We start from the raw sequence: 14,080 nt of genomic DNA, 5'->3' as shown, positions 1-14,080 counted from the left end.
GGTCTTGCTGTACATAAAAATCACATGCGGACAAAATGATTTTGATAATTACGCGATTTACACGTATTTTAAAATGCATATAAATAAAAATGGATTATTTGACCTCTATTTCCATTTCAGAAGCTTTGACATATATCCTCATCAACCCAATTACCTTCCCTAATGGGAAAGCTTTAATATGAATGTCAATAAAGCAAAATCCGTTTATTTTGTTGGGAGATTTAAGCAAAATGAAGGAAGTATTCCTATACATTTTTACAACATTTTCTACTATATAATGCATGTGAAAAAAATATTTTTTCAAACAAAATATTATTTTTTGACCAATATATGTGCTTATTTTGGCTGTAACATCCAAACTATAACACCAATCTGTATGACTGCAGTCTCATTTGATTCGCCATGAAGTTTGGATACACAACAATTTTTTATGTAATTATATGAAGACTTAATGGGCCTTAATTTTGAAAAAAGTAGACTTATGTTCAATAATTTATGTACATTCCGCGAATTCTGTGTAACATTTTGCAGGTATTATGCAATCTACACGTTGAAATCACTTCGAGAGATCTTTTTTGTAACAATTGTGCTCATTAAAATAATTAGCGTTTTTATAATATTTTCTTTCTTAAAAAGCGAAATAAAAGCGCCATAACTTTTGTCCGCAACAACCAAAAATTGGCTCGCGACCAGATTCGTACTGGGAATCTTTTTCTTAACCTACATATCAAAAATCGTTGATGTAGCGCGAAAAAAATTTATCCTTTTTTTCTGAAATGGAATATGAAATAATTGACAATATTCCTGATATATTGTGCGCTCTAGTTCGTAGTCTGGGGGAGGTTTTATTAACTTATATAATTAACAAGTAAAAAAGTATCAGTCAGGGATATGCCCTCAGCCTGTGACAGAAGCAACCCCCAGTACGATTTTTTTCCAAAACAGTATTGTTGTATAAGAATCGGGTCCGCGTTGCTTGCCCTTTGTTTGTGCCTTTTGTAATTTACTATTCAAAAATAGGTATTTTCTACCTCATTACTTCGGGTCCATGTTGTTGCTGTTGTAACAGTGTTTGTATGTTCATTCTTCTGTTCAATCTGGCTCTGGGTCTATCTCCAGTGCCAGGAGTTAGATGAGTATGTTTGGCGGAGCAGTTGAAAAGGTGTTTTGTGTTGTGCGGGCCCATGCCGCATACTGGGCAGATGTCTTGCACTGCGCGATCGATTTCCGCCCAATAAAAGTTTAGGCGATGCAATATCCCGAGCGTAGTTGAGCCAAAACTACTCTGGTTTGTCGTGGGTGCTGACGCTCCTCAGCTGCGATAGATGGGAAATGTACTCCGAGGACTTTATTCACTATATTTGCTTATGGCCTTAGCCACTTCATCCGTGTGAATACTATTAAAACCTGCTTGATATGCCTGTTGATCTAGGGATTCTTTCCTGTATCGTTGGACCTCTCCCTCTAGAGCGTGGAAATCCTTCCTGATGTGCCTGAGTGAGTCGGGCCAAACCACCAGATGGTGTTTGGGATGGCTCTCACGGTAACACCCAAGCTAGTACTGCCACGAAAGCATCTCATTGTGTTGCTGTACTGGAAGAATCTTTGTCTCCTCATGTAGATGGTCCACTGAAGGCTTGAGAAGGCAACTTGTTGCTGTTTTCAGGGCGCCATTCTGACAAGTTTGAACCTCTTTCCAATGCGTATTAACTGAATTCGGGGACCAAACTGGAGCCGCATAGCTCACCACAGACCAACCTATCGCGTTATATGTGGTTTTCAAGGTTTTTTTTTATCTACGCGCTAAGTGCTGCCAACTAGGGATTTGAGGTCCTTCTTCCTACTTTTCAGTTTGTCGCAGATAGCTGTGGCGTTCGCGCACGACTTGAATGTAGTGTCGAATGTAACCCCTAAAATTGTTTGTTTTGCCTTAGTAAGGCGAAGATGACCTTAGATTGATATTTGAATTAATTGTCTTTCGAGTTGAGTTCTTATGACCCAAGAGGTACATTGAAAAATTGGGAATCCACCGAAGCCTCAGACATTCAACCATATGCTACGTTTCACGGGTGGTTAGACCGATCATCAGGCATATTAGAATGCTATTTTAGTGGGTGGACGAAGGCTAAACTTTTCGGGCCTGTTTATGTATGTCGATAAGAAAACGAATGCGCAAGAAAAACTACCAAATTTGAGTGTGCTTTTCAAATTTGTTTTTTGTTTTGAAGCAAAAAAAAAATGAAATAATATTTCAAAAACTAAAGTTTGGGTGTCTTTCATGCGCACACATTTTCGTTTCGAAATACATAAACTGGGGGTATTACCACAAATCATTCGAAAATTGTATATTCGAATTTTTTATTTATTTTTGATGTTAGTTATTCAATTCCAAACCTTTCTTATGGTCCGACTTGACTGGTAACCCTACGTTTCAACGCTTTATTACAAATACTAAGGTAGCTTTTTCCATCTTTATTTATATTTTTCCTTTTTTGGGGCAGTTTGTGCTCGGAATTCTGCTACCGTCGACCAAGACATTCAACTCTCTTCCAAACTGCGCTGTCCATGTGGTGAACAGTGTGGCTGTAGATTTTGTCGCGTGGAAAAAGGTGGTAAGATCAGGGAAGGTACCTGACGCCAGGATCGTGCAATCGTCCGCATTTGTTACGATCTCGGTGTCGTCTGGAGGGGGTGGAATGCAGGAGATGTAGAGGTTAAAAAGTTCCGGAGTTTTCACCCCACCTTGGGGAACTCCCTGTTTCACTCTACGAAGTTTGGACTTCTTGCTCCTGAATTGCACGTATGACAGGCGTCCACACATATAATTGACTATCCAACGTTTCAAGCTTGGCCGGAGGGTTGCCTGCTCAATATCCTCAAACAGCGTGTATCAAAGGCTTTTGATAAGTCAAGCGCCACCATCACTGTTCTATCACACGGCGGTCTCTGGTTGAGTCCTTGACAAATATATGTGGAGATGGCGTACAGCGCTGTTGTTGATCGGAAACATGATAGCTATATCCGACAAAAGCGAAGTCGGCCTGTACGATTCACTTTTGCTGGCATCTTTGCCTGGCTTCAGTAACGGGACCACATTGGCCATTTTCCAGACTTCGGGAACAATGAGGGTGGCTAACGACAGGTTGAGAACTTTAGTAAGATACTCCACTCACGCTCATCCAGTTGTTTCAGCATTACCATGGAGATTCCATCAGGGCCCAACTCTTTGAATGATTTAGCCTTCCTGATGGTATTCGAACATCATCCATTTTAAACTGTGGTGGTTCAAGTTCGGCAGGAAGAGATCTGATGCGACGTAATACTCTTCTCTTCGCCCTGTCACTCTCGGGGTGCTCGACAAATTGTCGATTGAAATAATTTGCGCAACTCTTCGGATCAGTCAACGTAACGTCGCCAAACGTGACTGAGGTCCTTTCTTCCCTTCTTCCAGGCTTCGAATATGACTTTACCGTTGCCTACAATTCACTTATACTGGCTCCAATTTTGCAACTCTTCCGATGATTTAACCACTTGTTCGCTTATGCTCGCCGAACAACCTGTTAACTTTCAGTGTTAGCTCCCTGACTCTGCATATTCCTCGTTGGGATTGGCTCGACGAAGCTCTTCACGCTCATTTGCTAATCCCGTCGCCTCTGCTGGGAAGTTTGGTCTTACTTCGGGTATTCGACCAGCAGGGATATGGCGAGAGGCTGCAGCAGTGATGATGTCTCGGAACGTCCTTTCCGCTACCAGAACATTAGAAGGACTGGGCAGTTCTTTGAAGCGGTGACTGGTGAACTCTCTGAAACTCGACCAATCAGCGTTCTTATGATTGACGAATGTGCGGCGTTCAGATGTGATGAAATCGGGTGGTCTGCTAATGGAGGCAATTATGGGGAGATGGTCTGATCCAAGGGAAATGACGGGTTGCCAGGTAACGTCATTTGTCAGACCAGGTGACACAATGGTTATGTCTGGTGAACTGTGACACTCTCCTCTAATGCTTGTAGGGGCATCCTCATTAACCGTGCAAAACGTAGAACTATCAATCTGCTCAGCCAGCGCTGTACCCCTTTGGTCGCTTCCGAGGGTCGAATGCCACATCAGATTATACGTATTAAAGTCCCCCAGGACCAGACGATTATGACCTTCCAAAAGCGGGCTAATGTCAGGCTAGTAATCTGAGATACAGCTATTTCTCGGCGGGATGTATACGTTCAGCAAATCCATCTTGGCAGTTCCACACCTAACTGCTACCCCCATACATTCCATGTACGGGTCATTAGAGACAGGCTCAAGCGAGATAGGTCTGTATTGGACAGACTGGTGACGATAGGAAAGCCAATAAGACAATCAACAATTTCTTCGGTGGAACTAGATTCCCTCATCGAGAAAACCATAAGTACACATGGGAATCACCAGACGGTGTAACCAGAAACCAAATAAACCACATATTGATTAGCAGAAAATTTTTAGGGTGCCTGTTAGACGTAATGACCATAAGGGGCGCTGATATATACTCTGACCACCAACTACTGGTCGGTATTATAACATGTCGGCCCATGGCGAACTATAAGCCGTATAATGTAAGGAAAAGGTACAATGTACATCGCCTACAATATCCTGCAACGGCAAATGAATTCAGCGCGGTATTGAATACCAAACTGAACCAGGCAGACCACCTCAATTGGAGATATATAAAAGACGCATGTATCAAAATGGCACATGAGACATTAGATGTTAGTAAACCCCACACCACACCGTGGATCAGAGACTCCACCTGTTTAAAAATTGAAGAACGAAAAAAAGCCAAAGCAGACCTTCTTGCAGCAAAATCTGTCGACCAAATCAGACAAATAAAAAACAACTACAACAATCTCGAAACACAGATTACAAAAACTGGTTCGCTCTGACTGTCGAGTATACCTACGAGATATTGCGAGACAGGCTGAGCTCTTGGCAAAACACGTGAATCCTATGTACCAATCAAAAAACTGAACAATACAGAGCTGACAATTATGCCAAGTATCAAAGACAGCAATAGTACTTCGATAACAAATACCGACCCAAAATTGGAAAAATGGAAAGAGTTCTTCGACACTTCCTCCACACCTAGTGGGGAATTTAGTCCGCTTTTGGTTCCAACAAGAAGAAATCCCAGTCGGAAGAAAGACGACCCGACAGAATGCCGTAATTGTAGAGGCATCACCCTTCTTAAAGCCATAGACAAAGTGATCGCATTGGTTTTACTGGACAGAATATCTCCAGCCATCGAGTCATCCCTTCGCAACGAAAAAAGCGGCTTTCGACCAAACCGTTCATGCATAGACCTCATAAACACCTTAAGGATAATTATAGAACAGTCATCCGAGTTTAATTCTTCACTTTTCCTACTCTTTGTTGATGTCGAGAGAGCATTTGACACTATAAACAGGCATGCCATCTGGTCAGCGCTACATAACATCGGCATTCCGACGCAGCTCCTTTATTAGCGATATAGCCGCTTTATTAGCGAAAGGAGCTATATCGTGGTGCACCATGCAAAGTCCGCTTCAAGGGACAATAGAACAAGCTATTCACTATAAGCGCCAGCGTAAGACAGGGCTGCACCCTCTCACCAAAAGCTTACAAACGAGGAAGCGTCATCAGGCATCCAATGGTATCTTAATCAAAGACTTCACAGTTTGGACGACGCCGACGACATCTGCTTAATGTCACACTCGCTCGAAGGCCTTTAGCGCAAACTGGACTGGTTGTATGAAAATGGTCGCAGAGTCGGCCGAAAAATAAATGCCTCAATGACAAAGTCTATGTGAATCAGAACGACGAACACATCTCCGTTAATTCTAAATGGGGCTGAAATTGCTGACGCCAATAGCTTTATATACCTTGGTATCAACATTTCAACTGACGGTGGAACGGATGCAGACGTAGCAATCCGTATAAACAAAGCACGTGGCGCATATGCTTCTCTTTGTAAAGTATGGAATTCATCGCAAATTTCGAAGCGGCGCAAAATGCAAATATTCAATTCAAGCCTTAAATATGTTCTTCTATGTGGTTGCGATTCATGGAAGATAACAAAGAAACTCCAAGTATTCGTAAACCAATGTATCAGAAAAATGAACAGAATATTATGATCCCACCGCATTACCAACAGTGATTTGCTTACGATAAGTAACCAGAGGCCAATAGCACAAGAAATTCGACAGCGGAAGTCGTCATGGATCGGACACACTCTACGTAAAAGTGTAGATGACATCTCTAAAACCAGTCTGCAATGGAACCCTCAAGGAAAACGGAATATTGGTAGACAAAAAAGCACTTGGCGCAGATCAGTGGAGGCTCGACGCCGAAACCGAGGTCTATCCTGGTCCCAAATACGGCACATGGCGCAGGATAGAGTCATTTTTTTGTAGATTCCTTATAATGAAGTACTAAAAAAAAATGTTAAGTCCCGAGACACAAACCACTCTGTTGCCATCTTAGTTAGCAGAGCGTTAACAGCGCACTAACAGAATATTAACAGAGGTATTTGCAAAATTGAAAAATTTTGCTACAAAACACCGACGTAGCCCGAAATGATTTTCGTTTCCATAGGATATTAGCTTATGTTACACATTTTTTTAATTTTTGAGTGAATTTTTAAACTGTTTTAAAATTTTCAAGAAATATGTAAAGTATTTGGAGGAAGTATTACAGAGAATTATTTAACTACATTTGGTATACTTATTGTCCAAAATATTTGAAAGTATAAAAATAATGAAAACTTTAGACTTTTTGAGCAATTTTCTGCAGAGTTGTTGTTAAGTTTTAAGGTATTGTTTAAGCGTTTAATTGTAATTTTAGGCTGACTGTAAGTTTTACTGAGTTCAGAACAATACGTTTTTTTGTATTTATTGAACGTTTATAGCATATTACGTCCAATACTTTAGCTTATAAACAACATCTAGAAAAAACATTCTTGCGATCTTTTGTTTTTGACACTTTTGAATAGAGCAATGAGTATATAGTCTCTAACACCTTTTTGTAATAAACTATTTTGATCATCATAACAATTATAAATTCTTTATTATGTTTGAAATTTGCAACGAATAAAACTATATCAATCATTTTTTATGATATATTTTCTATTCCACCGTTAAGATTATTTGAAACTCGTCTCTTCCTACAAATTAGTAAATGTCTATTGTACAATAAAGGATTTTTCTGTCGTATTTTATGTTTTGTTCGATCTTTCGAATGTTAACAAAATCAAGATTATTTTATTTTCGGCAAAGGACTTTATAACGACAAACGAAATCAAACAAAAAAAATTATCGAAAACAGATTCAGATTCGTCAAAATCTCAACAAGTATCAGTCGGCTTTGCGGATAGGAATATACCCTGAGCCTGTGTGACAATATATTACTAAAACCAAAGTTTGGTACATATATTTACATAATAATTTATTTATTTCATATTTTTAGTTATAACTAAATTATTAGCATAAAGGAAGTGAAGCCATGAATACTGAGGTCTTAAGCTTACACAGGTATATCTACTAATTATCTAGAGAGGTCTTAAACTATACTTCTCCGAAAAATTTCAAATACTCTGTGGAAGGTTATCGTAAGAGTGGATCGAATCGGTTGATCTGTTCGAGAATTATCGTGTTCTCCAGGCAGCCACCCAGACGGACGAACATAGCTAAGTCTACTCCAAATTTTCTGAAACAAGTTTCTTCCAAACACACTTTGGCCCTAAAACCATTATTTCAATGAGGCACATTTTGACTAAAGGCTGAGAGTATAAAATATGTAGATTGGGAAAAATTGTGTTCATGGATTTTTGCTATAAATCTGGGCGCCAAAATTTCATTTTAAAATTATTCAATATAAGAGTTTTCTTGTTTTCTGATCAATTTATGAGAAAATCCACAATAGGAAACAAGAATTTTTATAAGAGAAGTGCGACGATTGGACGCCAAAATAGTATATTGACAGATGCACGATTAGGCGACAGAATTTGTCAATACATACCCACGATTGGGTGCTAGAATTTCATCATGGATAGACTTACTGTTGCTCAGCATTAGTTCTCTATCAAGAAAACCACTATCAGCTTCAGAATTTCTTTGTGATAAGATCTACGATTGGACACCAAAATATCTTTAGGGAATAACTTCAATGGCAGTAACAGTAACAACGAGTGGACACCTGACTTTCCGAAATTGAAAAACTGACCATATTCTGACACCGGCGCGTGATAAAAGACAAGAAAAGAAGACACGTGTCTCGGAATTTTTTTCTTTTATTTATATAAAACAAGTAAAAAGTCGTTAAGTTCGGCCGGGCCGAACTTTTTATGCCCTCCACCATAAAATATTCTTAACTAAAATGGAATAATTAGTTTGCTTTCCTGTCGAACATTTTAGGTTCAAACATTTTTCGACCATGGATAACACAGATGCCTAAATTTTCTAATCTAATCTAAAACAAGTAAGAAAAGTCTATAGTCGGACGTAGCCGACCATGGGATACCCTATACCACTATCCCTGGACTATCGCTCTCCACGGAACTTCTTTTCAATGATTGTGAACATTTAATTATCAAATATCAGAGATGTAATGTATAACACTTATGACCAAAACCAAAAAGTTATGTAGCATGCGAAAGACATTTTTGTAGCAGGAAAGGAAAATTTAGTTCGCACAAACTAAAATGTAATGAAACCCACTTATGTAGTACTACTACTTCCGTTGTTTAACCGCTACGTTATTGAAATTTTTACCAATTTCACACAAAAGTTTCAGTCCATTTAACCCGCTGAGTATTATCTGATCTCCACGTTGGGTTGTACGCTTCTTCTTCATCATAAACGCAAACTTTGTTTAACATTTTGCGGGTTATTATTTTGACCTACAGAGCCGCTACAAAATTGGTTAAAATTTTGTTTTTGGTCCATTTCATCCCCTGAACATTTCAAGATCACCAAAAACTAATCATTTCTATTCTGGCCCGAACCCAAACTCCTTAAAAAATTCGTTACAATCTGTCCATAGTTGCGGTCTTAAGCTTGTTTATAATTTTTAATGGACGGACCCACATCGCTAAATCGCTTTATCTCGTCGAGATATGAATTTTGGCATACCAAATAAGGGGTCTAGGACGAATATTTCGTGGTGTTACATAAACTTTTGGAGAGACAATATGTAGCATGGGATAAAAATGTGGTTCTCTACACAGAACCCATTATATATTAGGCAGTAGGCCCGTTATCTAGCAAACACTTTATTGCAATTTACATCAGAGGAAAGTTCAGTAGTTTTTTCCATATGTAGGCTACTTTGCGAAATATATACATATGTCCTCAAGGAATTAAAATATCGACCGAAAATAAAAATTTTATATTTTTCATACAATTTTTCATACAAAAGTAATGGTCCATTTCACCCGCTAAAGAATATCAGATCATCATTCAAAATTGTAGGCATCTTTTTCGACCTATACTCTTACCCGGTGCAAAATTTCGTGACTATTGATGTATAGTTGCGACTTCTATCGAGTTTATTATTACACTACAAACAAATAACGGAATATATTAGGCTGTAACTCTGTTATCTGATCATGCACACCAACATAATTGGCATCAATTGAAAGGTCAAGCGTTCCACTTTCAAGTATATCTCACTTGTCCGGAATGTCACTTCCAGGAATTAAGATATAAGCTGTATATTAAAAATTTTCACAATTTTCACACAAAAGTTGTGGTCCATTTAACCCTCTTAATATTATCTGATCGCCATCTCAACTTGCAAGCTTCTTCTTTGTCATATACTCTACCCTTTTTTAAAATTTCGAGGCGATCGGACTATTATTGCGACCTACAGAGCAGCTACAAAATCGGATAAAAATTATGTTTTTGGTCCATTTCACCCGCTAAATATTTCACGATCATCACCAATTAAAATAGCGATCTATTCTGATGTGAAACCGACCTCCATACCAAATTTCGTGACGATCGGTCCATAATTGCGGCCTGGAGTTTGATTACAATTTATAATGGACAGACGGACACACGGACGGACGGACGGACACACATCTCAAAATCGCTTTATCTCGCCGAGATATGAAGATTGGTATACCACATTGGGGGTCTCCGACAAATATTTCGCGGTGTTACATGAATTTTTCCCAAAACAAACTTATAATACCCTTTCCACATAGTGGTGTAGGGTATAAATATTAGAGTTGCGTCGTTGATGAACGAACCGGCTCAAAGGAACGATTCCGTGAAAAGAACGAACGGATCCGTATCCAGCCCATTCTTTTATATCGTTCATTTAGATCCCCGATGGACGAGTCATTGCTGCTTACAAAATTAGCAGCATTGGTTTTGCAGTCAAACTCTAAACAAACGCTGCGTTAGCGCAAACAGCACAAATTTCCACACAAAACAAACAATAATTCAGAGAGCTACTCTCGCTCAGTAACTCACCTCGTTCAGTAGCACATCTCGGTCATATCTTTCTTTTGCATCATTCGTTCATCTGGTTCTTTCATGTCAAAACCACCAAAACAGAAAAAAAACCACCCCCATTAGCACACAAACAAGCAAGTAACACCCCAGCAAACCAATCGTACCGACATCGTAACGAAATCGGAACAAAATTCGGACGATACATCCGAAATCTGATCCGAAATCGTAACGATATCTTAACGAAAGTTGTATGAAGTGGTTGACATAATTTCGGAACGAAATGTCGGAGCGACATCGTATCGATTTCGATCCGATTTCGTAACGAAATCTGAAGAAAATCCTTGGGAAATTCGGAAAGGAAATTTCTTTCCGACATTCGTTCCGAAATCGGAATGAAATCGGTACAAAATCTGAAATATTTCCGCTCCGAAAAATCGTTTAGAAATCGGAACGAAATCTGAACGACGTTGCTTCCGAAATTGTTCAGACTTGTCGGACATCAGACATTTGGTTTGCTGGGACAACAGTTGTGTCATTCGTGAACGAACATTTTCAAAAGAACGATTCGGTGAAAAGAACGACAGAGTCATATGCAGCAGAGAACGAACGACTTCAAAAGAAAATAATAAAGTCAAATGTATTGTTGAACGAAAAAGATCCAACGAACGAATTAAACGACCCGGATCTTTTTGGTGAACGGAATGAAAAAGATCGATCCGCTCAATGAACGAGATTGCCCAACACTAATAAATATAAAAAATACTAGTGGATAACGCCATGATATCGAACGTTCCCTTTGCATAAATCAATTCTCTACTAATCCCATTTTCCTTCCATAAATTACTCAATAAAATTTGTGTGGAAAATTGAAGCCATGATTTTGAACTTTTGTGAAGTAGGAAACAAAGGAACACGGTGCTCTTGAAAAAATTTAAATGAAAGGTGCTTACACCTCTGAAGTTTTTTCCGATTCTGAAACTACAATGTTCATAGAAAAATCAAAAAACAAAAAATTGCCGGTGCGCTTTTTAAATAAATCGCGATTCAAGTTGACATTTTTAAGGGTTTTTAGGTTTTCACGATTTTGCTTGGAAACCGCTAGTATTATCGAAAATGTTGTAGCTATGAAAATTCTCTACATGATTGACTTTTATGTTATCTTCATAGCTTTTACCGTTATTGAGATATAAAAGTTCAAATTAGGACACTGGATTGACTGTACCGCCTCCTTATAAAACAATTTTATTGCTGCATTTTCTCAACTTAAACTTATATATCTCAAAAATGGTACAACCTAGGAAAAAGTTTCGAAAGCCAATCTTGTAGAGAATTTCTTTAGTCCCATTTCGAAAAGATTTGCAGTATTCAGGCTGAATCCAGAAGACCTAAGAAAAACATCTGAATGTTTGATCTGAACCTCTATATCTCAAAAATGTAAAGCCTAGGAAAAGATCAATCAGGCAATCTTGTACAGAATTTTCACTGCTACAACATTTTCTTTAGTCCGATTTCAATAGGACTTCCGGTTTCCAACCAAAATCGTGAAAACCTAAGAAACCCCCAAAAAAATTTGAACTTTGATCGCGATTTATTAAAAATCCATGCAGTGATTTTTCTGGTTTTTAGATTTTTCGCATCTATAAACATTGCAGTTTCAGAATCCGCAAAAATTTCGCTGGTGTAAGCGGTTTTCATTTAAAGTTAGTTAAGGTGCACTCTGCATAAGGAGGCGATACCGTCAATCTATTGTCCTAAGTTGAACTTCGATATCTCCATAACGGTAAAAACAACGAAGATGTCATAAAAGACAATCTTGTAGAGAATTTTCATATCTATAACATTTTCTCTGGTCACATTTCGATAGGACTTTTGGTTTCCAAGCAAAATCGTGAACACTTAAAAAATCCCTAAAAATGTCAACTTGAATCGCGATTTATTTAAAAAGCGGTCCGGCGATTTTTTTTGTTTTTTGATTTTTCTCATCTATGAACATTGTAGTTTCAAAATATGCAAAAACTTCCCAGTGTAAGAACCTACTATTTCAATTTGTTTCAAAAGCACCATGGGAAGGATTAAGATATTTCTAAGATTTTCCGATTTTATACTCTTTCTTTTGGTCTTACCGAAGTGATATCACTGAATTATATAACATTCACTGTAGTTGTGAGTTATTTGATAAATGATACATCCAAAAGTATACGCGATTATTAATATATCTATAGTTTGAACATATATTAACTCTGATATATTGTCAAGAAAGTTCTGAAAAAAGGGAAATTGGCCAAGAAGTCTTACGTAATTTTAATTAAAAAATAGTAATGACAATTATTTCATGAGTAATATAAGTATATAATAAGGTTTACATCATTACTAAATAAGAAATTTTCTTTTTCGTTGTGAAAAACATTACTCTCTGTAATAGAGAATAATAAATGAAGTTGAGCCAATGGGGGAATAGTCCACTCACACAATCGAAAATGAGATTGAACTTCAACAATAAACAAAACAAACAAAAAACAGCCGAGGCACGGGCGAATTGGAGCTTTGTTAAAAACAAAAAAACAAAATTCCAATAAACAACCTCACAGGCAACTGTGTTGGTGTTCTTTTCAACTCACAGAATTCGAAGAATTCTTAGTTGATACGTGCTGACATGTTGCAAAATATTTTGATTTTGGTGTTTCTTTGGAAAAGCCGAAAAGTGAGTGTGATTCTCGTTCATATGAGAATACTAGACACTTAAAGAGTTCGGTTTTTCGCTAAAAAGGCATCATTTCAAAAACTGAGAAGCCAATTGATAATTCCCTTCGCCGGGATGAAATCATGATATTGGTAGCGATCAGTAAAATTTTGCAACACTGTCAGTTCGTTTTGAAAAACATTACTCTCTGTAATAGAGAATAATAAATGAAGTTGAGCCAATGGGGGAATACTCCACTCACACAATCGAAAATAAGAAATTTTCGCTAACATGAACTTTCAAAATTTTGGTCAGGTGGGCCCCCCCCCGAAATGAAATCCTGGCTACGTCCCTGCTACAAAATCGAATTTATTTACTCAATTCAGACTAAAAAGGATCAAAAAGGACACTTTTTACTACTTTATATTGTTTACCAAGTAAGGCCGGTCAATGTAAACTAAATGTATTGTAATATTTGTGTTTGCTAGAAGCTCCATCTCTGGAGTAGCAACTAAAAAAAACAAAGCTGATGTTTTTACTTGTTATTTTTTCGTTTCTTTTCTTTTAAGTGTTACTTACCCGAATATCTCACGGCTATCCTCGTTGATTTTAAGTGAATGTAAACAGCCCGTGAAACCGGTACCACTCTGAGATGGTGGCAATTCGATAATCAAACCTATAGGGGCTTGTGGAGCACCACCCAAATGTAGCCAAGTATTTAGAATAGTTTCAGGGGTATGCATACGGGGTGGTAGCATCTTCAACCATGTTGGTTGATCGCCGGACATGGCCAGGGTGTCGTTGACCAAGAGTGATGCATTGCAGTGGGTATAATTGCGACTGAAATCCAATCTGAAAAAAAAAAAAACAAAAAGAATAGATACAAATATTAACACAAATGAACAAAATAATATTTACAAAATCTTAGGAAAAGGAG

General features: G+C 38.1%; 1 protein-coding gene and 1 long non-coding RNA gene across 2 annotated transcripts in view; one reads left to right on the top strand and one right to left on the bottom strand.

Annotated features, from left to right (window-relative positions):
- The window catches only part of LOC141394801 (protein eyes shut-like), a 423,861-nt gene that overhangs the window by 77,304 nt on the left and 332,477 nt on the right, over positions 1–14,080 (bottom strand). Inside the window, 1 exon segment of the mRNA XM_073969695.1 lies at positions 13,723–13,995. Coding sequence (XP_073825796.1) covers positions 13,723–13,995 — 273 coding nt within the window.
- The window catches only part of LOC141394803 (uncharacterized), a 340,204-nt gene that overhangs the window by 58,804 nt on the left and 267,320 nt on the right, over positions 1–14,080 (top strand). The gene's annotated exons all lie outside the window — the stretch shown is intronic.

This window comes from Musca autumnalis, unplaced genomic scaffold (genome assembly GCF_047663935.1).
Source record: "Musca autumnalis isolate F117 unplaced genomic scaffold, ASM4766393v1 scaffold_2, whole genome shotgun sequence".
NCBI lineage: Eukaryota > Metazoa > Arthropoda > Insecta > Diptera > Muscidae > Musca > Musca autumnalis.
Note: the sequence above shows the minus strand (reverse complement) of the source record. Positions and strands in the feature narration are given on the sequence as shown.